The sequence below is a fragment of the Bos mutus genome, chromosome 1 (genome assembly GCF_027580195.1).
Source record: "Bos mutus isolate GX-2022 chromosome 1, NWIPB_WYAK_1.1, whole genome shotgun sequence".
Lineage (NCBI taxonomy): Eukaryota > Metazoa > Chordata > Mammalia > Artiodactyla > Bovidae > Bos > Bos mutus.
The window spans coordinates 28,003,090-28,029,940 of NC_091617.1; the positions used below are offsets into that span (position 1 = coordinate 28,003,090).

Consider the following 26,851-nt stretch of genomic DNA (forward strand, 5'->3'; position numbering starts at 1 on the left):
AGAATTGGGAGAAGTGCCCAAGTTATTAACTACTCTTTATATTATTATTATTATTATTGGCCCTGGACCATTTAAACTGCTAGCTTAAGTGATCAAAACTAAAAGTATGTCAACTTATTCTCTTACTTTTTAATCCAACTTGGCCTTTTCTTTCTTTCTGACCTTTATTCCCCTTCCTTTCCCCCATGACTTTATTCTCACTAGAATCTAAACAATTTCCCTGTTATTTAAAAAGATTGAACAATGAAGCTTAACTGGACAGTACCTTGGCCTCTTTGAAGACTACACACTTAAAATTTTTATTTTATTCTTTTTATAATGATCCTCATGCTTTTGAGAAAGACTGAGAAGACTACTCTGAACATCCTAACTGAAAATTAAACACTTCCCTGGTGGCTCAGTTGGTAAAGACCCTGCCTGCAATGCAGGAGACCTGGGTTTGATCCCTGGGTTGGGAAGATCCCCTGGAGCAGGGCATGGCAACCTACTCCAGGATTCTTGCCTGGAGAATTGCACGGACACAGGAGCCCCCGTCCTGTGCAATCCCACAGTCCATGGGATTGCAAAGATTCAGACACGACTGAGCGACTAAGCACACAACACACCCTCTTGCAATTGCCCCAATTTTTCAACATATATTATCTACTTTTATCATCCTATAAATTTAATTATTATATTTTTTCTCTTTCTTTAATTTAAATAAATCTCTATAAGGGAGTTGTCCTTCCCTACACACCCCTCCTCCCTCTACCTAGGACCTGGATTAATACCTGGCATATTTACTGAGAGGATCTTCTTTGCATTATTTTCCTACTGCAGTGTCCTCCCTGGGTTTTGATCTATGCGTACTTTTGCTAAACTGTAAGAAATAATTTAATACTTCTTCAGTCATAAAAAAACAACCTTGAGTTTCTTCCCTTGTTTTATCTGTACAGATCTGTACAATATAACTTCTAACACAATGCCACTTCATTATAAAGTTTTACTTGAGACATTTTAAAAGATTTCTCTTTAGAATAGTCACAACAGTTAAACAAATGCATGTCAGCTTGAAGCAATTAGTTCTCAAGTGAATAACTGATTGGTATGAGCCCTGGAGATAGACATTTTATATAATTCTTAGTTGAAGTGGGTAAATGATTACATGTTCACTAAAGCTGACACATATTCAAAGACTTGTATTATCAACATTACTGGTGTGCTTTCTTTATACAGATGACTGAACTTAAGCATTGAACATCACAGTAACTTGTGAAAACCATATGCTGCTGCTGCTGCTGCTAAGTCGCTTCAGTCGTGTCCGACTCTGTGCGACCTCATAGACGGCAGCCCACCAGGCTCCCCCGTCCCTGGGATTCTTCAGGCAAGAACACTGGAGTGGGTTGCCATTTCCTTCTCCAATGCATGAAAGTGAAAAGTGAAAGTGAAGTCGTTCAGTCATGTCCGACTCTTAGTGACCCCATGGACTGCAGACTACCAGGCTTCTCTGTCCATGGGATTTTCCAGGCAAGAGTACTGGAGTGGGGTGCCATTGCCTTCTCTGGTGAAAACCATATATATACACATATGTAAGTACATTATATATATATATATAAAATTTGGCAAGGCCAGGATATGCACTTAGGTATAATATTTTCTATCACTCTACCACCATCTGCCAGTTAAAGTCTGCAAAGTAAATGAACATTAAAATACTTAACCATTTGAAAGCTGATTCATTTAGTGTTGGTAGTAGAAACATCCTTTTGATATATTTGAAGTCAGAACTTATTAGCATTAATGAATCATCAATATATTGGTGCACACCAATATTCTTGTGAGGGAAATCCCTTGGACAGAGGAGCCTGTTGAGCTACAGTCCATGGGATCATAAGACACGGACATGTCTTAGTGACTAAGAACCACCGCTACCATAGTCAATATATATGCTTCTTTGTATTTTAATTTTTAAGATCAAATAGAAAATCTAATACCTTAGGGCTAACTCGGTGCTTTAGAAAGGTAAATGAGAAGGGGCTGAGCTAGCTTCCCTTGAGAAAGTGTCAAGCGAAGCCTACTGGAGTTTGTGGATGTGTGTGTATGTGCCCAAACATGCATCATTATGCCCAGTCATTCCTGAGCACTTCTGGGCACACAGCCCATGCCTATCAAAATTTTCCCTAGGTTAAGCATTGTGAGAGGAAAGGTTCAAAGTAAACATTTCTCCATAGGCATCAAAAACATTGAGTGAAAGAGCTGTAAACTCACATTATGTGATTGTTAATATATGTGTTTCCCAGGGGTATAATAAATCTAGTATAGTACTTTACAAGCATCTATAAACCCATCATATTGGTTTAATCTTACTAGGCAGATGTGGAAGAGAATTACACATGGAAAGAGTAAGCTGCTGAGTTGTTTTTGCAAAGTGCATTTTTGTACAATTCAAAACAAAATCATCAAATGTTTTGGCTGTGATAGTCAAACATAAAGATAACTTACACAATTGAATGAGTAAAAACTCTGGCACATTTTGAATCAAATTCTATGTAGACTTAATTATTTATTTTTATAGTTATTTAACAAGTATTGCATTTTAAAGGTCAGTTTTCATTACAGTCCCAAAGAAGGGCAATGCCAAAGATTATTCAAACTACCACACAGTTGTACTCATTTAACATGCTAACAAGGTAATGCTCAAAAATCTGCAAGTGAAGCCTCAAGAGTATATGGACTGAGAACTTCAGATGTACAAGCTGAATTTAGAAACGGCAGAGGAATCAGAGGTCTAACTGCCAACATCCACTGGATGATAGAAAAAGCAAGAGGATTCAAAAAAAAAATCTACTTCTGCTTCATTGACTATGGGAAAGTCTTTAACTATGTGAATCACAACAAACTGCAGAAAATTCTGAAAGAGAATTTTTTCTGAGAAATCTGTATGCAGGTCAAGAAACAACAGCTAGAACTGGACATCAAACAACGGACTGGTTCCAAATTGTGCAAGGAGTACGTCAAGGCTGTATACTGTTACCCTGCTTATTTAACTTATATGCGGAGTACATCATGCAAAATGCAGGGCTGGATGAAGCACAAGCTGGAATCAAGATTGCTGGGAGAAATATCAGTAACCTCAGGTATGCAGGTGATTCTACCCTTATGGCAGAAAGTGAAGAAGAACTAAAGAGCCTCTTGATGAAAGTGAAAGAGGAGAGTGAAAAAGCTGGCTTCAAACTCAACATTCAAATAAATAGGATCATGGCATTTGGTCCCATCACTTCATGCAAATAGACTGGGAAACAATGGAAACAGTGATTGACTTTATTTTCTTGGGCTCCAAAATCACTGCAGATGGGGACTGTAGCCATGAAATTAAAAGACGCTCTATCTTTGGAAGAAAAGTTATGACAAAGCTAGACACTGCATTAAAAAGCAGACACAGTAAAGGTCTGTCTAGTCAAAGCTATGGCTTTTCCACTAGTCATGTATGGATGTGAGAGGTGGACCATAAAGAAGGCTGAGCACCAAAGAATTGATGCTTTTGAACTGCAGTGTTAGAGAAGACTCTTAGAATCCCACTGGAAAGCAAGGAGATCCAACCAGTCAATCCTAAAGGAAATCAATCAGTCCTGAATATTCGCTGGAAGGACTGATGCTGAAGCTCCAATACTTTGACCACCTGATGTGAACAGTGGACTCATTGGAGAAGACCCTAATGCTGGGAAATTTTGAAGTCAGGAAGAGAAGGGGGCAACAGAGGATGAGAGGTTGGATGGCCTCGTCAACTCAATGGACATGAGTTTGAACAAACTCTGGGAGATAGTGAAGGTCAGGGGAGCTTGGAATGCTGGAGTCCATGGGGTTGCAAAGAGTCAGACATGACTGAATGATTGAACAACAAAGTAATAAAAGCATATTTCTCAATGTTTACAAATATGAGACCCAGAAACATCTACTATCATATAAGTTACATGAGCTTTTGTGAGATAAAAATGTTAGGGTAAGAGAATAAACTTAAGAAAAGAATGTTTCAGAATCAGAAAAGAATGCTACCACCATAGAAACTAATTTTCCTTTTGTTTTCCTTAACTGGACAAAAAGGAAGAGGGTTAGAAGCAAAAGTAGCGGAGTGAAAATTGACTCTCCCTAAATTATAAAGGGGATTTCCTTCATGGTACAGTGGTAAAGACTGCCAGAAAATGCAGGAGACCCAAGACGTGGGTTTGATCCCTGGGTCAGGAAGATCCCCTGGAACAGGAAATGACAACCCACTCCAGTATTCTTGCCTGGGAGGAGCCCCGAGGGTGGGCTAAGTCCATAGGGTTGCAAAGAATCAGACATGACTGAAGTGACTAAGCACGCAAAAACAAAAATAATAAAGAGCTTATTAGAAAAATTACAGTAATGGTTATAATTTTACAGACAGAAAATAATTTTGTTTCAATTAGTGTTCCTATAATAGACATTTATTGTCTGCCAATAAAAGGTAATGGGGCTTGTCTTGTAGCTCAGTGGTAAAGAATCTGCCTGCAATGCAGGAGATGCAGGTTCAATTCCTGGGTCAGGAAGATCCCCTGGAGAAGGAAATGGCAACCTATCCCAGTATTCTTGGCTGGGAAATCCCACAGACAGAGGATCCTGGTGGGCTACAGTCCACGGAGTCACAGAGTTGGACATGTCTTAGCGACTCAACAACAATGAGAGGTAATATGACCATACTTAAGTTATACATTCATTAATTAAATGATTTTACTTGATAGCATCTAAAAAATGCTTTCCTTATTCAACAGTTCATATCATATAACTACCAAGAATATCAGTAAGTTTCACAGATAAATTTCACAAATAAAATAGGAATTAGGCATTTTTCCATTATTAGGGTAAGAAAGCACATTAATAGAACCAGAAATGATTCTTACATAGGGTTATAACTGAAACCACTGTTTCTGAGAACACACTGTTCATGGCTTTACTTTTTCCACTTTTATCTAGAAAAAGATAACTTTCTTTTGGCTATAGCATCCATATATCCTTAGGAGCCTTTAAATAGTTATAGGGAACCAGTAATTATATCATGGATTAATTTTAAGAAATCTTGCGGAATACTCACAGTACCATTTTCACATTTAAATGAAACACTGAGCCCTCAGTTTGACCCTGTGAGATTCTGAGTTAGAAAAGCTTAATAGAAAATGGTGAAAATAAAAATATCTCACTTACAGAAGATCTAAGCAGCTTTCTCGTAGGCAGGAGATACTCAGTGGGGGAAAAAAAAAAAAAGGCGGGGGGGGGGGCTAATTTCTACAGAGAGCCAGAAGTAAAAGGTAAATTAACATTCAGTATTAGAGATTTATTGTAGATAATGAATGCTCTATTTAAAAAATGTCATCAGATATAAAGGTGACAAATATAATTTTTTTTTCAAAACAGAAGAGAACAATCTGTTCTGGACTGATTAAATAAAAGAGTATTGAAAAAGAAAGCCAAATATGAAACCTTTCAGGCCAATGTTCATTGTGGCTTTCCTTCCATTAGAGTTTGCAATGCTATTCCACAGGAAAGGAAAAAAAATTTACTAAATGAGATAGTAAGTGTAAAGTGCTTGTAGCATGCAAAATGTAATAAGTTTGGAATAGATGGTAGATCTTATTATGAAAGTCTGTTCAGCAAGTATTCTGACAGCAGACTCCATAATTTTAAATTCTACAAAATTATGATGTATGTTATTTATAATGTTTTATCAACTTTTTCCTTTCTACCATTTAATTAAATATCTGTTCTAAGGGGAAAGCAATGAATTATAGAAATCTTTGTTTCTTAATTAACTTTAAACAACTTCAGGGGCTTTTCCACCTTGAGAGAGTCCTATCCTCCATCTATCCATCCATCCATCTGTCCATTCATCCATCTATTCATCATCCACTCATCTGCCCATCTCTCTCTTCATCATCATCTATTCATCTATCCATCCTTCCATCAACAATTTAGTTTTATGTTTACCTCATACATTCCAAGTAAAAATATAATTGCTAATATGCAGGTAAGAGAGACACTCAGTCTTACCAAGTATGTTGGAGTCAATTTCCATATAATAATACTTGAATATCCATTGGAAGGACTGATGCTGAAGCTGAAGCTCCAATATTTTGGTCACCTGATGCAGAGAACTGACTCATTGGAAAAGACCCTGATGCTGGGAAAGATTGAAGACAGGAGGAGAAGGGGACAACAGAGGATGAGACGGTTGGATGGCATCACCGACTCAACGGACATGAGTTTGAGCAAGCTCTGGGAGTTGGTGATGGACAGGGAAGCCTGGTGTGCTGCAGTCCATGGGATCACAAAGACTCAGACATGACAGAGCAACTGAACTGAATACCTCCTTTCACAAACTGGTAAAAATAATTATGCTAGGAATGAATGTTTTCCCCTCATTAGTGATACAACTGGCAGGGGAGAATGTACTGTTTTTATAGGATGCAGCAGTATTTCTGATTTCTTTATTCTCCAGAAGGACAAGAAACAGAGAAGAGAAATCTTGACTGAGCTATTGGTAGATGAATTTCTGGAACCAGAGGAGACCATTACTGAGCAATTGAGCTATAAACCAAAAACAGAAATGGTGTTGAATGTCTCAGAAGCGCTGAGACACTGAATAACACTCAGTTACTAAAAAAATCTAAAACATATGTGTGTAGTAAGGGCTCACTCATTATTCATTACTGCCTATAGTCTTATGAATATATATTAAGCCAATCTTTTTTTTTTATTAAAGCCAATCTTGAAGTGTTACATCAGTTACAAAATATTTTTCTTACTTTATGATTCATCTCAAATTTCTGAGTAGAGAAATGAAGCTAAATCATAGACTCTTTATTGCCAGTGGAGGTGAGGGTACACATTTGTTATTATCATTAAATCTCAGGGATTTCTGGACAGGGTTTAACAATGAAAAATTACTGGAAGTACCTCTAGGTAATGTTTAGAAGTATCACTATCATCTTGAAACTAAAGAAGGAGAACCAAGGCCATGAGTATACATCCATAGTGAAGCTACTGAAAAAAAGAGGGACTTAAATATAGCACTGTTAGTAGGATTATCTGTCCCTGTTCACATAAAGAGCTTCATCACTATATGGCCACACAGAGTAAAAGCACACACTTTCTCTCTCCTCACATATGCAAATGTGTTCAAAGTCACTATGTAGATCTTTTATCAGAAGCACTTATATTTCTTAAAAAAATTTTTTTTATCAAAACTTGGTAAATGTGGAAAAGTATAATGTTTAAGCTCTACATTTTTAGTCCAGAAATTAACCTTTACATATCAAATCTGAATAGAATGTGGCCATCTAGCCAATCCTATATTAAGTCCTTTGTTTTTATTTGCTGCACAAAGCCCAGATTCTAATAAACACAGAATGTTATATAAGCATGCTTCAAAGGCTCCTGTAAACTAAGCAACTCACAGCCACATCTCTGCCTTCAGTGATCACACTTCAGTGAATCATCCAAGTGACCTTATTTGCTCATAAGAAACTCTGTGTACAGGTTGCAAATGTCAATGTCTGAATTTATATTTTAAAAAGTACATCTTGCAGCAGTTTAATGAAAATACTGCAAAGATCTTGAGTCAGATCCAACTATTTACTCATCTGTTCCCTTAGTTTTAAATATTTTTGGCCTGGATTCACATAGTCTTCACAAGCCATACTTGATGATTACTCCTCTAAACATTGCAATATTCTAACAGTTTGAAAAGCCATTTGGAAAGGGGGCTGCTATTACACTATTATTCCCACACCCACCTCAACAGCATGCTGACAAAAGATTTGAAAACATTTGATACTGGTGTTGTTTATGCTCTTGGAGTGATAAGAATCTGTATATACCAAGACACACACTTTATAAATGATCTACGAGGGCTTAACACTTACGTGAATATTTCACAGTAAACTTAATTGACGTGATGCACCAGAAGAGTCCCACTTTAAACAAAGAATTATAGCATATTTATATTCTCTTCCATAATGAAGAGAAATCACAGTAATTGACCTGAGTCAATTATTTCATGTTTTATTCTTTAAAAATACTTAATTTTTTCTTTTGGATGATGATGATAGGGGTCATGGGGAAGAATTTGTAGAGGGTGATGGTGAGGTACTGAGGGAAGCTGACGAGAGAAAAGCTCATGCCATGAAATTGTGTATGATTCTCTCATGCTGCCTATTCTCCTAGAAATATAACAAAATCACTTTGAACATTACAGAAATAAATCAGCATTGCTCATGTCACTGTTACTGCCACCACTGGCCACATGTATGCACCCAAGAATGGACAGAAAGAGGAAGAACATGGGCTTTGTAACACCCTGCTCAACCTTCACCAGCTGTGTGCTGGAGGAAGTTAGATAGTTACATAAAGCCCTCATTTCCTGATTGGTCACATGAATCTAACACAACTTAACTTATAGGGCACCTAGAAATACTAAACTAGATTTTTTTTTTAATGCTAGCAAACAGAAGGACCTCAAAAGAGATCCCCTATACCCACACTTCCCCCTACATCCCTCAAAATGAGGCATCATCATTTATGTTACTCAAAATGGATTAGAGAGAGCAGTCTGTCCTTCGGGGTTTAGCAGTCTTCCTTTTGATTCAACACTGATTTGATAATGGTCTAATTGAAGAAATGTGACCATAGAAATAAAATACTGATTCTGATATTATAAAGGGAATTATGTTTCTTTCTAGGTGGCTCAAACGGTAAAGCATCTGCCTACAGTGCGGGAGACCTGGGTTCAATCCCTGGGTCGGGAAGATCTCCTGGAGAAGGAAATGGCAACCCACTCCAGTATTCTTGCCTGGAGAATCCCATGGATGGAGGAGCCTGGTGGGCTACAGTGCATGGGGTCGCAAAGAGTCGGACACAAATGAGTGACTTCACTTTCACTTTCTACCCAGCTAAACAATGTAAAATCATAAACCAATATCCTATATCATACAGCATCTTGTGTTCCTGACCATCACTGTGAATGTACCTCCTTAGCCAGTACATTGGGTCTCAGTTCTGTTTTACTCACGTTACTATCCACTGAACGGAAGAACGCTGGTGACTATCACACTGAAGATTAGTGGATAGAAAGACAATGGGAGACAGTGCACCGGCAAAGTGTTTTTACTGTTGTTATTTGTTGTTTGTTTTCTAGAATAATCCTGCATGTTCCTTTTGCAGAAACGACACTATGTCCTTTAGAAGTCACCATGAAGACTGGGTTCAAAACCTTAGTAATACAAAGCAGACACCCCTTCAACCTTCCAAATTTATCATCTTATTTTGAAGTGACAGCTGAAAGTACTCTTAAAGTGTTGCTTCTATTCTGCCTGGCATTGCCCCCAAAATAGCTCCCCTTACAACAGTTTCTTGGAAAGACAGTCAGCTCATATTCCACACAGATATGAGTGAAAGTTGATGTCTTGCTATTTGATATACAGGATACACTGGTTCAAAAAATGGAACTATTCAAGAATTCAGACATGCTACCTACTGCAGGTTTATATTTCATAGTGACAGAAGAAGTTCAAATGACTTCTTTAGAAACTTTAAATTCGTTCTGGTACCAAATCCTGCTTTCCTGGGAATTAAAAATTTGATGAATTTCTTGACTTGATTAACACATCCAATCTTGCCTCTGTGGATCCTTCACAGAGGAAATCTGTATTCAATTCACAGTGGCTGGGTAGTTGGAAATACCAATGGCATAGAATACTTTGGTAAAGTCAGAAACTGCAGCATAGAAATACCAATATTTTTGTACTTCCTATTCTAGAAATGATTCTATAATGCTGAACTACAATGGTGTTTAAAGGTATAAGGATAAAGTTAGAAAGATGAAAGACCAAAAAGAAATGAGACTTGTACAATGCTAAGGATAATAAAAAGGACTGTGTAAGCTAAGCAAGGAACAACAAGAAGCTGAAAGAAGAGATCTATCTACTGCTTAGGGAAGGCAGTACAATCCTATCACTAATATTCTAGTACTCTTTTATCTTGTCTATTAACAAGTGAGAGGTAAAAATCATGCTCAATATTAAATTTGGGATTTTAATTAAATTAGCTGAATAAATAAAGAGTAAGGGAGATATATCATAATACAAGTACACAGAAAAGAAAACTAAAACTTTTTATATGAATGTGATGGTTGCCAGAAAAGCTGGTGTAACTTTAACTCCACTGACGAGAGAGAGCAGTCTCAAGACAAGAGGAGGTAATGGGGCCCTCCATGCCATACTTGCCAGACCGTTATCTGGAATATTCTGCTGTTAGTTCCGGAAGCACAACGAAGAGGAAAGTGAACAATACTAGGTACATTTTGATAAGAGAGACATGATGCTAACAGGTCTGGAAAGCATCACAAGAATCTATTAGAGAAACCAGAGGTATTTTTGGTCTGGAAGAGGGAAGACCAGGGAGAGGTGGTATTGTGATGAACAACAAACAACTTTTTGATTTGAATAGCTGTCATGTAGAACAGGCATTGGCCCCAGAGTACAGATATAATACATTGACATGTAAGGCTACATTAAAAAAAAACAACAACAAACCTTGAATTGTTTATCTTGTGAAAGAGTGAGAGTCATAGGACTGGAAAGTGTCCTAATGACAGCTATGATTTGCAGAGGAATATATAGATGGGATTTCTGCACTGAACTGGGTCATCAGAGTACAAACCATCACAAAATCCAGAAGATTTTATAATTTCAAGCTAAGATTTAAGGCTGACAGTATTAATATGTAGCTAATTAGAAAGTATGGTTTCAGGTATGTTGGAAATGCTCTCCTGCTCTCTTTCCATCCCCCAAAAATACTCATTTTTAAAAAAATATTCTATTAGATATCTAGTTCATTAGGTCCAGCATACTGTTGAGTATTCAAGGAGACTGGTTATTAAAATGCAAATGTCCTCAGAGGAGGCAATAACATACGGGAATTAGTTACAGCTTGTTGACAGAAAGGGAGGAATGAGAAAGCCAGCCAGAGTAAAGAAGGCCCAAGTGGACACAGATCTGTAGGAGACAAAATCCTTGTAATAAAAGAAGCAACAATATTTTCAAGGTTCTCTTAGAGGTGCAACAGATGACTAAGGCTGCAACTGTGACTTCTATGAAGATATGGCCCAATTTTCCAAGATGTGTATATCACTACAACACATAATGTGTACATTTTCTGTGGTCACTAATATGAAGTGTTCAGTGTTTATTAAAATGGAAAACTTCTGTATAAAAGGTGTTTTAAGACATTTAAACAAATTGCTAAGTTTTGAAAGATTCAATTTGTGGCAAGGTGTACCAAAGCCAAACTAGACTTTCACATACAGTGTAACTTTGTATCACAAAATGAAATTAACTTTTGGGTGGGTTTTGTTTAATAAAATATACTATAATATTATATATATTTCATTTAATAATATTTGTTAAATCACACAGACTTCAGACAGGAGTTCAGTGTAGCTTAAGCCAAGTTTTTCTCCTAAACAACATCAGTGAAATTCCATTATTTCCATTTGTTAGTGATCCTAATGAAACTCCAAAAAAAAAAAAAAAAAAAAAAACCCTAAACTAGTTAAAAGGGAATTAAAATCTTCTATTATGTGATCACAATCTATCTTTTCAGTTTAATCTCCAAGTACTTTTTGGGTCATCATTCTCCCAATTAATCTATTCTATTGTCCATTATCTAAGAATAGGCTATGATTTCCAACAGCAGGAATGGCCTTCCTCAATTTTTTTCTACCATTTTTATCCATTTCTCAAAGTCCAGGCTTTAAGGTCTTTTCTTAATCAATTAGTCTACAAATCATCTCTGTCTCCCTCTCTCTGTGATATAGGCTTAAAAATCTCATTAATCAATCAATTACTCAATCTCTGTTTCTCTTTCCACCCCCACCCTCACATTTATTTCTTTTTCTTTTACTTCCCCTCTGTTGTCCCATGGAACACTCCTGCCCCAGCCCCTGTACTGCATCATGCCTTACATCTTAGCTTGGGTTTACAAATCTCTTCTCTCCGACTTAGGGTCAAGGGCAGTGCTTAACTACCAAACATTGCAATAGATCCCAAGTGTTCTGTAAATGCATTTTGGTTTTATAATAATCAAAATTACAATTTGATTATATGCCATCATTAGACACAGCAGGATCTAGTCTAGGGTTTAGTACTTGAGCCTTTTGTCACCGAGAAGGCTTATGTATGAGTTGCTACATGTCTAGCAGCTGTTTGTATTTCTTCAAGGAGATGGTAAGAACAGTTGCCTCCTGAACAGTACAGCTCTTCTTCAGGGCAGACAACCCCGTGACACTGATTTCCATGATCTGAGCAGTCTCTGTGTTAACTGGGGCAGCCTAATAGACTTCTCTCCTACATGCTCTGATGTCCTAGGGGATAGGGTGATTGGGGAGGGGTGTAGAGAAGACAGGGAACATCTTTCACCACCTGCAGCATCCCTGAGCAGCACCAGGTGGTGGCAGACGCCACAGGCTACTCACCGGACATCGTGGCCTTTTCCTCCTTACGGCCAGAGAAACATTCTGTCTGGACGACCACTTCCCCAAGAAGGTTGCTTCCTGGAGACTCAGCGGGTAATTCCTGATTAAGCTACTCATGAGGAAAGCATTCTCCTCCCTAGACACTTCTCTGTGGATAAGTGAGTGAATTCTGGTCAATGGAATACAAAGGAAATTTGCTAAAGTGACTTAGTTCCTGAAAACCATACAAATCGATTTGCCTTTTGTTGTGTCTGAAGGTGACATTTGGAACCAAGGCTGTTGTCTTGCAACTCTATCAGGTGACACCCTTTGGACGCTGCTGGCACCCTGAGACTTGGAAGTGGGAAGGCCAGTAGACCAGGGAACCTGATGATACTGTCACAGTGCTGGGGTCACCTGACCTCAGGGCTTCCATTGTTCGGCAAAATGCACTTTTCCTTATTGCCTGAGCCAGTTGAATAGGGGGGTTTCTCTTACTGTAGGCTAGAGACACCCTGGCTCGTAAGAGATCATGCTGGCATCAGGCATCTTCCTCCAGTGGCAGACATTAATCACTATCAGGGCTTCCGGGGAAGAACACATTCTTTCTCCTGCTTGTTTAAAAATCTGCGCTGGGTTGTTATTACTATATCCTGAATCTGTTGCTTTTTTTCCCATGGATTGGGTAAGTCCTAAACTCTTTCAAACACATGCATGCTTCATTTCGTAACAGGGATCACACTTCAAATGATTAATATTTGTCTTCTTCACTAGTTTAAAAGCCCGATGAAGGCCGTGACTATATCTGCCAGGAAAATTCCTGTGTTTCCAGCATCTCACACAGGGCTGACATGCAGGTGTTCAATAAATAGGTGCTCATAAAACATCTGTGAAATGAATGAATGGATGAATAAATGAATGTAGATTCTCCCTGATATTTCCTTTGCTTACATCTCTCATGCACTGATTTCTTATCAATTCAGACCCCCACAAAAAGTGAGCTATGTCTTGTATTTTAGAAGACAGGAAAAAGAAAAGAGAAGGAGGCCATCTTTACAACTACCATTTACTCATGCATTCCATGGAGAAGGGAAAGGAGATGACTCTCAGAGGCAACTTATAAAATATTTTCATAAAAAGAAACAACAATCACCTCCTATACTACACATTGAATTAAAATACTACTTAAGAGAATGTTCATAATCATACTTTTTAGAGCCAGAATGGAGTTCAGGATTACTTTAGTGTAACTGAACTGAGCAAAGATACATTAACTATTTCAAGTCCCTCAGTTTTCAGATGAAGAACCTGAGAGCTACTGTCACCAAGATCAGCATTAGTCTTTCTTACACTCTATGATGTAATAAAAATTGAATGACAGTCATGTTCACTGGCAACAAAAAGGATATTTTCCTGGCAATGTTGTTCCAACTCGGTAATCAGTATAGCTCTTGCTTGGATGAAAGTTGAAGATGAAAAGAAGACTAGCTCTCTCAAAAGCAATGATCTTATTGTCTTCATGCTTTTCACTCACATGGGCCTGCAAGAATTAACACATAGAATATATACAAATAATAGCCAGATGCTGCTATAAGTAAATTCTTTACAAAAAGTTGGTTTTTGTCTTTATTAACAGCCTTGTTATTAAGCCAAAAATGAAAGTGCTAGCATGTTATACTTTTTGAACTTGTTGAAATTTTGCCATATCAAAATTTTGCCATATCAAGGCCAACAGCAGTTTCAAACATTGCTTAAAGAGTACACAAATCTCACCAACCAATTGCCAACCTCAAACAAAACACAGACAGAGGATTAGGTTTTAAGTAAAAACACAGTGCCTGTGCTATACAGAAAGCACTTGTGTGTGTCTGTGTGAGCAAGTACATTAGAACTACTTATAAGTGAATTTTCTTTAAGACTTTTGTTTTAGTCTCTAGACTCATAAGTGAAGGCATATCAAATTATTTTTCAAAATATACTGTAATAATGTTATTATATCCAGATTTCTGAAGTTGAATTTTTCTTAAAAACTTTATAGTATTGCATGGTTTTGTCAGATTCAAAAGCAACCAAAAGGCCTTGACAATCTACATTTTTTTTTTTTTTTTGGTCTAATGAAAGAGAGTTTCAAAAGCAATTACAACATCTACAAGCTCTCTTATTTTCTACATCACACTTTACAGTAGGCAGTGAGAAGCTTTTGCTTTTTCAGCCCTACCCTCTTCCAGCCCCAGCTCTGAGAGGACTTATTTCCATGCGTGTCAGCAGCACTACTCTTGGTAATTTAGAAATGTGAGCTAAGGCTCTAGAGTAAACAGCATGCCTTTTGGTATTCAACATTGTTCCTATTGAAAAGGAGCATCATTTTGCTCTCTCTTCTGGAAACAGCACTACTAACAAATGCGATTAGGGCATTCGTGTCATGTAGCCAATCTTCCTGAATGTATAAGTACCTTTGTTCAACCATTAAAAAAAAATCAGAGACACCAAAGTAAAAACACATCAACAGTAATTTCAAACGGCACCAGTAAAAAGCAAATGGATTATAAGTAACACATACTATATGCTAATTTTTGCAAAGGGGGAAAAAAAAAAGCCTGTATAAAATTTTCACCTGTTAATTACATTTTCTAAAACTTATTGAAAAACTGAGACTTTAATTCCAGAGGAGAGTCAGCCTCATGAAAAATACAAAACAGCATGCAGGTATAATGGCATCTATTGAAATGACAAGTTAGAGACCAGTAAAGGAAGGAAAAATAAGAATAAAGAAATCTCCATGTTGTCAAAGTAGTTTCATTATGACAGCATAATTATTTATATAAAGAAAAAACAGTCAAAACAATTAAGATGTTTCCACAGCAATTTCCAAAATGGATTCCATGTGGAGCTTTTGTCATTAGTTTTAACCAATTGAAATAAAAATTACCAAATTTAAACAACAACGACAAGCTAACCAGGAAAGTGAGCAGGGAATTATGCTGAAGATTTTCGTTATCTATTGGGGAGATTTTGGTGACATGTTTTGACAACCTGAAGAATGTCACAGGGCACTGTGCGTGGAATAATAAAGTGCTCTTTAAGAGATCTGCATATAGATTTAGGTCAATTGCCATTCTAAGCATGTACAACATTGGTGACTAAAACATAACATTGAGAGCAAAGAGCTTACCTGTGGAGCTGAAAGCCAACCACATCTTTCTTCCAATTTATTCATATCCCTGTCAAAGTTATTTAGGAACTTATAGCGAAGAAGGTCATCATCAGCTAAATGAAACTGCCTTCGTGCATAATGGTAGCTCTCATTATTTCCTTTTCTTGGGAAGTCTAACCATTCAGGATGCCCAAATTCATTACCTGCATTTGAAAACAAACATCAACATCATCTGGTTAATATTAGCACTTCTTATTAAGATATCTCAATAATTAAATGTTTAAAAGTCCTTGAAATCAGTTTAGGTTAATTTACTACAGCTATGCCCTGTGAAATACGCACAACCCTAGTTTAGAAACAGCATAGTCAAGCACACAATACTGCCAGCATTTGGACTCAAAAGCCCAGGTCCGGTTTTAGCCTGGCCACACATTCCTTTTTCCACATCTCATTTTTTTTTTTTTTTCTCATGTGCAAACTGAAAACAGTATCTCTGTCATCCTTATTTCATCTCTGAAATAATCTCTGAAATCTCTGAATCATTTTCGAAATCTCTTACTTCTATAATCTCTGAAATCTGGACCATGCTTTGCAATTTCCAAAGGTTGTATGTACATTATTTTTTGATCCTCCAAAGACTCCCTATTATATCCATTTCACAGATGAGAAATACAAAGCTCTTGACAGTTAAGGGATTTGCCCAACCTCACACAGATAGTAACTAGAAAAGCAACCATTAAAATCTAGTTCTTCTTATTAAAATCCAAAGTTCTTTCTACCTCATCCCATTAGGCAAGTATGTTTTATACTTCAGGTTTTATACTTGGGGTGCTACAGAAACCCAAGGCATTAATTTTATTATTCATTTTCCCATTTATTTCTCAGATCTATGTGCCACCATAGACTTATATTTTAATTTAAATGTGGTATGTGTGTGGGTATGTGTGTGTGTGTGTGTGTGTGCATGTGTACACCTGGAACACCTTGTTGGGAACCCCTTTAATATTATTTCTCATTGTAATGATGAGAACCAGAGGCTCTAAAATTGAAATAAAACAATAACACATATACATTACACATTCTTCATTCTGAAAATCAAATTTAGATATTAGTAGCCTAATAGAGTGGCTCCTGCTGTTTTCCTCAAGTTAGAGTTTTATTTTATGGCTTCTTTTTTCCCCCTAAATATTAAACACTACTTTCCAAAAGTTGCTTATATTAGTTACTTTAATGCTGCAATTTTCTAAACCACAAATTTCTCCTCTGAGTTAGAAAGCACCATAGCTGACCCAAGTATGTCCTATTGTAATTGAAATAGTTGCTAAGTGAAATAAGTGACAGAATAAAGACAAATATCATAGGATCTAACTGAATTGTGGAGTCTAAAAAAGGTAACAACAACCAAGCAACTGGGAAAAACAAGGTCATGGATAAAAGGAACAAACCTGTAGTTGCCTGAGGGTAAGAGGTGGGCAAAATGGGTGGGGTGTCAAAGGATAGAAATTTCCAGTTATAAAATTAAAAAAAGAGAGATGTAATGCATAGAACAGTGACTATAGTTAATAATACTGCACTGCATATTTGAAAGCTAGGAGAGAGAATCTTCAGAGTTCTTATCAGAAGAAAAAAAGTTTTTGTAACTATGCATGGTGAAGGTGAAAGTGAAAGTCACTCAGTTGTGTCTGACTCTTTGTGACCCCACAGACTATACAGTTCATGGAATTCTCCAGGCCAGAATACTAGAGTAGGTAGCCGTTGATCTTCCTGACACAGGAATCAAACTGGGGTCACCTGCATTGCAGGAGGATTCTTTACCAGCTGAGCCACCAAGGGAAGCTACAGTGACGGACATTAACTGAACTTACTGTGATGATCATTTTACAATATATACAAATACTGAGTTGTGTTGTATATCTGAAACTAACATAATGTTATGTCAGTTATACTTCAATAAAAATAAAGGCAAAAATAAGCTAGTACATTAATATTCTAAAAAATAAAAACTAAAAAGTTATAATGTAATTCACTACGGCTTACTGTAGAGTTGCTTTAAATGGTGAACTCTGCTGAGAAACACTGCAGTTTACATTTAACTGTTCAGAACCATAGTCATCAAAATAAAAATAATATACAAATATGTTTGTAGCAGCTTCATAAAAATTAAACTGTCTGCAAAAATCTTCCTTAATTCTAATTCAGTTCAGTTCAGTTCAGTTGCTCGGTTGTGTCTGACTCTTTGCAACCCATGGACTGCAGCACACCAGGCTTCCCTGTTCATCACCAATTCCGAGAGTTTACTAACTCTAATTTGTAAACTAATTAATTAGTAAACCAATTAATTCTAATAATTCAACCTAAATAGTATGTTTTATGATGCTGCCTGTGTGACAGAGGAAGGAATCATATTTCTAAATCTGCAGGCTTTATTTACTTTGGTTTAGTTGCTAAATCATGTCTGATGTTTGTGACCCCATGGACTGCAGACCGCCAGGCCCCTCTCTCAATGGGATCTTCCAGGCAAGAATACTGGAGTGGGTTGACATTTTCTTCTCCTGGGGATCTTCCTGACCTTGGGATCGAACCCTAGTCTCCTGCATTGCAGGCGGATTCTTTTCCAACTGAGCTACCAAGGTAGCCCTATTATTTACTTTATGGTGTCTTAAAATAGTAAAAGAACTTCCCTCTGCTGCACTTAGGAGTCCTGCCTGGATTTGGAGCCTGATTCACATCAGCCCATGCTGCACTCATGTCATAGCTGGTTCCATCATCCATTCAACCAGCAAAATGAGGCGCGTCCAGAACTGTGGTTGAAAGTGAAAGAACATGAAGTCACTCAGTCCTGTTGGACTCTTTGCGACCTCCTGGACTGTAGTGTACCACGCTCCTCCATCCATGGGATTTTCCAGACAAGAGGACTGGAGTGTGTTGCCATTTCCTTCTCCAGAGGATCTTCCCAACCCAGGGGTCGAACCCAGGTCTCCCACATTGTAGGTAGACACTTTACTGTCTGAGCCACCAGGGAAGTAACCTGGTTAGGTACATTCACTTCTGATAATGAAGGTACTGCCAGTCTGGGGAAAATTATATGTCCCAAGTACTAGTGAGATTTCAACTAGTGAGGAATTTGGGAGAGACTAGAAATGCCACAGGATAGCTTGGATATAATAGCCTACAAACTGTATTGAGGCTCTCTATAGGCAAAATACTTTTACTTTGGTATGACCATGACTTTCTAAGTTGACTCTAATATTAATAAACAATTCCTTTAGCTTTCCTGGGGGGAGATAGTTATATCACTGCCACCAAGAAGCAACAACAAATGCTTAATGCTGGCTTATTAGGTTCCAGGCACTATTCTAAACATTACACATTCTTTCTATTTTCAACAACCCTGAAGTAGGTACTATTATGGTCTCAATTTTATAGGTAACTGAGGCACAGAGAGTTATTAAGTAGTGGGGCCCATGAGTTCAGAATGTCTGATTTTAGCACACTGACTCTTGGTTACCACTCTACCATATTGCTCAGAAGTGGATACCATGGGAAAACAATGCAAAAATTGACCAAACTCTCATACATGGACAGAAATTCCAAGAAAATGGAATGATGTGCACATAGTTGAAGTGAGAAGGTGAGATGTAGACAGGACTTTGGTTTAACCATAAAATAGGCCTTGTAGTGAGAAGAGGTGAGACAGGAGGGATGAAGTTTAGATTAGGAGAAGTCTCATAATCTCCAGACCTTAAGCTACTTTTGAGTAAGGGGATGCAAAGCTCAGATGTGGTCTTTTATAAAATATCTCTGGTACCATGTGGAAAAGACAATGGATATTGTAAATAGTTGAACGGTACGAAAGCTAGCATGGAATTCAAAGAATAAGATAAGAGATGACCAGATACACTGGGAGTGGAAAAAGAATGGCATGTCTCAGGTGGAAAAAATAGGATTTTATGAGACTCTATTGCATGGGTTTTAATTCCAATAAGAATATTTATGATAAATATGAATTTACGCAGTTGAATCTCTCCAGTACTCAGTTTCCTCATCTGTAAAATAGCATAATAAGTTTCATACAAACTTTTTTAAGATTCAAATGAGGTAAGTAAGGCAGTTGGTACAAGGTCTGGCAGCTGAAGCTTTCAGTATTTGGCAGTTTTTATGTTACACACCCATTACCAATGCTGCTCAGGAAAGAATGACATAAAGAGCAATATGTGAGAGTTACTATAAACCTAAAATTTCTGGTTCCCCTCCTTCTGAGGAGGAAACTGACCAGCCCAACTCTTCAGTAGATATACAAGTAACCAGGATGAATTCAAGGCAGCTACTTGGCTATTCTTCACAAAGTTTCTTGGTACAATATTATCCTTTCCTTTAAAGTGTGGAAATTCAATGTTGATGCATTTATTCATATATGTAATAAAACAAACACGTTTCCCTAAGCCAAGTATCAACATTCTTTGAATTACCTATTTCAGATCTTAAAAAGCAGAATTGAATGTGAAAGTGGTTTTGCTACAAGACACTCAGATTGACGGGGCAAATCTAGTTGATAAGTCAAGAATCTCCTCTCTGCTCTCTTCCTTTATTATTCCTACTACATGTTCATCCTGAAACTGCTAACAAGCTCTCAGGTGTTATTTACAATTATAAAGACACACACATGCTATATAATATACACATATATATGCAATACACTATGCATATACTATGCTATATAGTATATATTTTATAGTATATGATGGAATTACAGTTGAGCTGTTTCAAATCCTAAAAGCTGATGCTGTGAAAATGCTGCACTCTATATGTCAGCAAATTTGGAAAACTCAGCAGTGGCCACAGGACTGGAAAAGGTCAGTTTTCATCCCAATCCCAAAGAAAAGCAATGCCAAAGAATGCTCAAACTACCGCACAATTGCACTCATCTCACAGGCTAGTAAAGTAATGCTCAAAATTCTCCAAGCCAGGCTTCAGCAATACCTGAACCATGAACTTCCAGATGTTCAAGCTGGTTTTAGAAAAGGCAGAGGAACCAGAGATCAAATTGTCAACATCAGCTGGATCATCGAAAAAACAAGATAGTTCCAGAAAAACATCTATTTCTGCTTTATTGACTGCTAAAGCCTTTGACTGTGTGGATCACAATAAACTGTAGAAAATTCTGAAAGAGATGGGAATACCAGACCATCTGACCTGCCTCTTGAGAAACTTGCATGCAAGTCAGGGAGTAACAGTTAGAACTGGGCATGGAACAACAGACTGGTTCCAAATAGGAAAAGGAGTACATCAAGGCTGTATATTGTCACCCTGCTTATTTAACTTCTATGCAGAGTACATCATGAGAAACACTGGGCTGGATGAAGCACAAGCCGGAATCAAGATTTCCAGGAGAAATATCAATAACCTCAGATATGCAGATGACACCACCCTTATGGCAAAAAATGAGGAAGAACTAAAGAGCATCTTGATGAAAGTGAAAGAGGAGAGTAAAAAAGTTGGCTTAAAGCTCAACATTCAGAAAACTAAGGAATGGCATCTGGTCCCATCACTTCATGGCAAATAGATGGGGAAACAGTGGAAACAGTGTCAGACTTTATTTTTTGGGGTTCCAAAAATCACCGCAGATGGTGATTGCAGCCATGAAATTAAAAGACGCTTACTCCTTGGAAGGAAAGTTATGACCACCCTAGACAGCACATTAAAAAGCAGAGACATTACTTTGTCAACAAAGGTCCGTCTAGTCAAGGCTATGGTTTTTCCAGTAGTCATGTATGGATGTGAGTGTTGGATTATAAAGAAAGCTGAGAGCCGAAAAATTGATGCTTTTGAATTGTGGTGTTGGAGAAGACTCTTGAGAGTCCCTTGGACTGCAAGGAGATCCAACCAGTCCATCCTAAAGGAAATAAGTCCTGAATATTCATTGGAAGGACTGATGCTGAAGCTGAAATGCCAATACTTTGGCCACCTGATTCGAAGAGCTGACTCACTGGGAAGGACCCTGATGCTGGGAAAGACCCTTATGCTGGGAAAGATTGAGGGCAGGAAGAGAAGGGGATGACAGAGGATGAGATGTTTGGATGGCATCACCAACTCAATGGAGATGAGTCTGAGTAAACTCTGGGAGTTGGTGATGGACAGGGAGGCCTGGCGTGCTGCAGTCCATGGTATCGCAGAGAGTCAAACACAACTGAGCAACTGAACTGAACTGACTTTTGAATTGTGTATGTGTGCTCAGTCACTGAGTCGTATCCATATCTTTGTGACCCCATGGACTGTTGCCCCAAAAATTTTGCACCAAAATGACTGGAAACAGTATGAAACCATGTCATAATCTGATTAAAAGTTAAGAACCTGTTCCCCTAAAACAGACACACATACATACACATGAAGCCTCAAGGGTTAATGGACTCCATTCAAAAACTGATGCAATGTGAAATTACAGAATTATCATTTATTTGAACATTCCAGCAGGAAAATCTACAGCCTTATAATCTATAATATAAATAAGGATTGAAGAGTAGCATGATTAAAAGTAAATGAAGTAACAGATGCAAATTATTTAAAAGGGTACAAGACACAATATGCGACTCAATAAATCTTAGCTACATTTATAGTGCTATGTTTTCTTTTATTATTTTTATTATACAAGTAATATACTAAGTTATTTTTAAAATTCACAATTAAAAACACATACACACATCTAAAATCTTACCACGTAACCACTTGCTATGGTCTGAGTGTTAGTGTTCCCCCAGCCAAATTCATATGTTAGAAATTAATCCTCAATATGATGGTCATGGGACATTTGGAAGATATTTGGGTCATGAGGGTAGAGCCCTTATGGATGGGAACAGTGCTCTTAATAATAAAAGCTGCACTGAGCTTTCTTTCTCCTTCCACCACAAAAGGACATGGCCTATTAAAGGTCCCTCCCTCAACCATGCTGTCACTCTGATTGTAGATCCCCAGCCTCCAGAAACTGTGAGAAATAAATGTTTATTGTTTATAAGCTACCTGGTTTTTGGCATTTCATTATAGCAGCCCAAGCAAAATAATACCACTATTTCCCTCTTGGGAAATATTGTATTTATTTTCATTTATATCTATAACAATAGCTACACACATGCATGCTAAGTCACTTCAGTTGTGTCTGACTCTTTGTGATCCTATAGATTGTAGCCCGCGAGGCTCCTCTTTCCATGGGATTTTCCAGGCAAGAATACTGCAGTGGGTTGCCATGCCCTTATCCAGGGCATTTTCCCAACCCAGGTATGGAACCTGCATCTCATGTCTCCTGCATTGGCAGGCAGGTTCTTTACCACCAGCGCCACCTGGGAAACCCCCAAAAGCTATATATCTGTATCCATATCTGTATCATACCTATACTAATATACATGGGCTTCCCAGATGGTTCTTAAACATTCATTTATCTTTTCAATAACATCTAAAGTTATTAACTATTGAGAAGAACATTGGAGAAGGCAATGGCACCCCACTCCAGCACTCTTGCCTGGAAAATCCCATGGACGGAGGACCCTGGAAGGCTGCGGTACATGGGGTCGCTAAGAGTCAGACACGACTGAGCGACTTCACTTTCATTTTCTACTTTCATGCATTGGAGAAGGAAATGGCAACCCACTCCAGTATTCTTGCCTGGAGAATCCCAGGGACGGGCGAGCCTGGTGGGCTGCTGTCTATGGGTCGCACAGAGTTGGACATGACTGAAGTGACTTAGCAGCAAGAAGAACATTTATTACACGAGGGCAAATTAAGTACTTGGAAAATATTAGAAAGAGATGAAAGTGGTAACAATGTTTGGTATCATAATCCAATTTAGGATTTTGTATGTCACTACTTTAAAGCATATTCCAATAAGCTTACTTAATACGGAATATGAAATTAAACTTCTGAATTAGAAAAAAGAACTGTTAAAAAATATGACATGAAGAAGACCCTATTCTATTAGAGAATAATTCATTAATCTTTATTAGAGACTAATTTAGATTCTCTGAAAAATCACCTGGAGAGGCTTCTTTTTAAACTGAATGATAAGGAAAGTTGCACATAACAAAGAAATAGAAAAATTATATTAGTGATTGCAGACAAAACATTTTAGAGTGGCTTTTGAATGTTGTCTCTGTTGTAAATGACCTGACAAGGGGCAAATTAAGTTTAATGTAGACAAACGCAACATTAAATTTCATATTTGGTTCAAAACTGTAAACATGAGCATAAAATAAATGGAAGCAAATCACAGAAAGACTTTCAAAGTGACCTTGGAATAACAGTGAACCATTCTCAGACTGAACAGAGAAAAGTGGAAAATGCCTGTTAGTATCTTATACTAGCTCACAGCTCACAAACCTAACGAAGAAAAATACCATCATTAAAACAAGTTAAGAATGTTCTTCTCAGCTATGGTCTACAAATTACTTAGGAAATGTAGCAGCACTTGAGAGTACAGTGAAATATGGCCAGCCAAATAAGCTTATAAGTAAGCTCTGCTGTATATAAAGATGGATGGGAAATCTAAATTTATTCAGGTAATGGCAAAGAAGGTAATTGATTTGTTTTAGTACAGATAACTTGATGGAATAGAGAACACAGGATCAGAATCAGAATTTTAATTTAATCAAATTAAAAAATACGTGTATATATATTCCTAAATTATATATAAATATGTTATGTTTACATGCATACATAATATATATATATAGATTTCTCAATGAGAGCAACAGGCATTTATAACCTGGGATTCTTGCTTCCCTACTGATTCCTGATATTTTATGCAAAATGATGTATGTTCATCTGTGCATTTTTCTGAGGAGAGAAGGTTTTCTTCATCTCCTCCAGGCATCTGAGTCTTAAAAAGAGTAAGAACTACTCACTGTATTAGAATGTTAGGAGCTAGAATAATGGAACACAAGTAAGGATTTCTAAGAAAAGAAAGTGAAGTCTCTCAATCGTGTCTGACTCTTTGTCTCCCCATGGACTGTAGCCCCCCAGGCTCCTTTCCGTCCATGAGATTTTCCAGGCAAGAATACTGGAGTGGGTTGCCATTTCCTTCTCCAGAGGATCTTCCTGACCCAGGGATAGAACCCGGGTCTCCCTCACTGCAGGCAGACTCTTTACTGTTGAGCCACCAGGGAAGCCCTGGTGGAAGGATTTCTAAGCTACATAAAAAAGGGGAAAAAAAAAAAGTAGAAACCTAAATTGAGGAAGGCATTTTAAAAATCTTTGGCTGGTTTATTCAACAGATAAGAGGCTTAGAAAAGTCACATTGAAATGAACTCTAGTTCAGAGAGGCAATGAGTGTGACTTCAGAGAACAAAACTTCCAAGTCCAAAAATATGCGTTACAAGTAACCAGGCACTAACCATCAAAGCATGCTCTTTCTGCTCATTAAATTACGATTATGATCACTAATGTAATACATCGGATGGCACTTGTTTCAAAATGCATGGAGGATGGTAATTTTTTGAGCTGTCACTTGAGACATTTTGTAAGAAAAGTTACACTGCAGGCCATGATTCATTGCATTCAATATAGTAACTGAAGTAGGTGTTTTCAGAAATGAGAAGGCTGAAAGCGTTGGCTGAACACTTTAAAACAAACATGGGGAAGCCAGTGACTAACACTGCTATAGTTAATTAATGATTCTAGAAAATTCCACTAAGTTCTTTCTCTCCCTTTCCATTTCCTCTGTAAACAGCACCATTCATGTCTGGTTAATTTGAAAAACCTCTAAGCACAAAGTTCCTATTGGGATTTCTTTTTCTGTAATTAATTTTTTGCTGTTTGATGTAAAGGTCCAAACTATAAATTGACAAGAAGCCAGCTGGTACAGTGATGAAATTCAAGACAATGCAACTAATGAAAAAAGCCCCTGCTCTGTTAGCTGAACGTTTTGATTAGCCACTTTGTGTGTTTTGTTTCTCTAAACTGTAATGCATACTAATTTTACCTAGGAATTAATTAAAGTCTATCACAGCCTCCATGCTATGGATGTTATATAACTCTTTGTTGATACAAAGTTTATGTATATATGAGAATAAGGTGCAGTTTTAATGAGAATTAAAAAAAAAAAAACACTTTTGCTCCTACTCCTCTTGATGGTACCAAAAACTAACTCTTTAAAGGAAGTATCTATTTTAAAATCAAATGCTTTGACCTTTCTCAAGGCCATCAAGTCACCAGGAGGTTGTTGTTCAGATGCTAAGTCGTGTCCAACTCTTTGTGACCCATGAACTGCAGTGTGACAGGTTTCCCTGTCCTTCACCATCTCCCTTAGGTTGGTCAAACTCATGTCCATTGAATCAGTGATGCCATCCAACCATCTCATCCTCTGCTGCCCCCTTCTCCTCTTGCCCTCAATCTTTCCCAGAATCAGGGCCTTTGCCAATGAGTCGGCTCTTCACATCAGGTGGCCAAAGTACTGGAGCCTCAGTTTCAGCATCAGTCTTTCCAGTGAATATTTCCTTTAGGACTGACTGGTTTGATCTCCTTGTTGTCCGAGGGACTCTTAAGAGTCTCCTGTGGCATCACAATTCAAAAGTACCAGAAGGTGGGGCACAGTATGTAATTCTTTTTCTATATTAGGGAGTGTGAGCTCCCTTTTCAGAAAAATAAAACTGCTATCCAGTCTTCCTCCCACCTTTGACACTGATCACCAAGGCTCCAGGAAGTGGCTACACCAGTCTCTTCTTCACTTTCCACAGCATGCACTAGACCTACAACAGGGACTTCTATTTGTTAAGGTTGGATGTTTCCCTTTACAGTTGGTGAAAGTCTAACATCGTCTAATTTGAACAGATACAGAATATAACTATCAGACCCAGCAGAGGAGATAGGGGTGGCACGCCAGCTGAGGCACCAGAACAAAACTCAGCAGTGCCACTGGGATTTACCCTTAAAGTCTCTCACATCCTGCATCCATCCCCTTAAGATTTTAGGCAATTCTTTGCTGATATTAAGTATATTTATATGTACACATATATTATGTATACCGTTCCTTGATATGATCCAAAGGAAAATATTTTATAAAATCAAGGAAAACTTTAATGCCCATTCCTTTTCATTGTACCAAAGACTACTTTAAAGTCAAATAGTATGGTCTCTGGATTCTCTGGATCTTCCCTTGTACACACTCCTCATGCAAGTCAATGATTATATTCTGAGCCTCATGACTCCCTGTA

At 37.7% G+C, this 26,851-nt stretch overlaps 1 protein-coding gene across 1 annotated transcript in view; it reads right to left on the bottom strand.

Moving 5' to 3' along the window:
* Positions 1 to 26,851, bottom strand: part of GBE1 (1,4-alpha-glucan branching enzyme 1) — a 314,187-nt gene that overhangs the window by 16,897 nt on the left and 270,439 nt on the right. Inside the window, exons 13-14 of the mRNA XM_070367825.1 lie at positions 15,675 to 15,859; positions 13,912 to 14,042 (exon numbers count right to left, since the gene is read on the bottom strand). Coding sequence (XP_070223926.1) covers positions 13,912 to 14,042; positions 15,675 to 15,859 — 316 coding nt within the window. The remainder of the gene's footprint in view (positions 1 to 13,911; positions 14,043 to 15,674; positions 15,860 to 26,851) is intronic.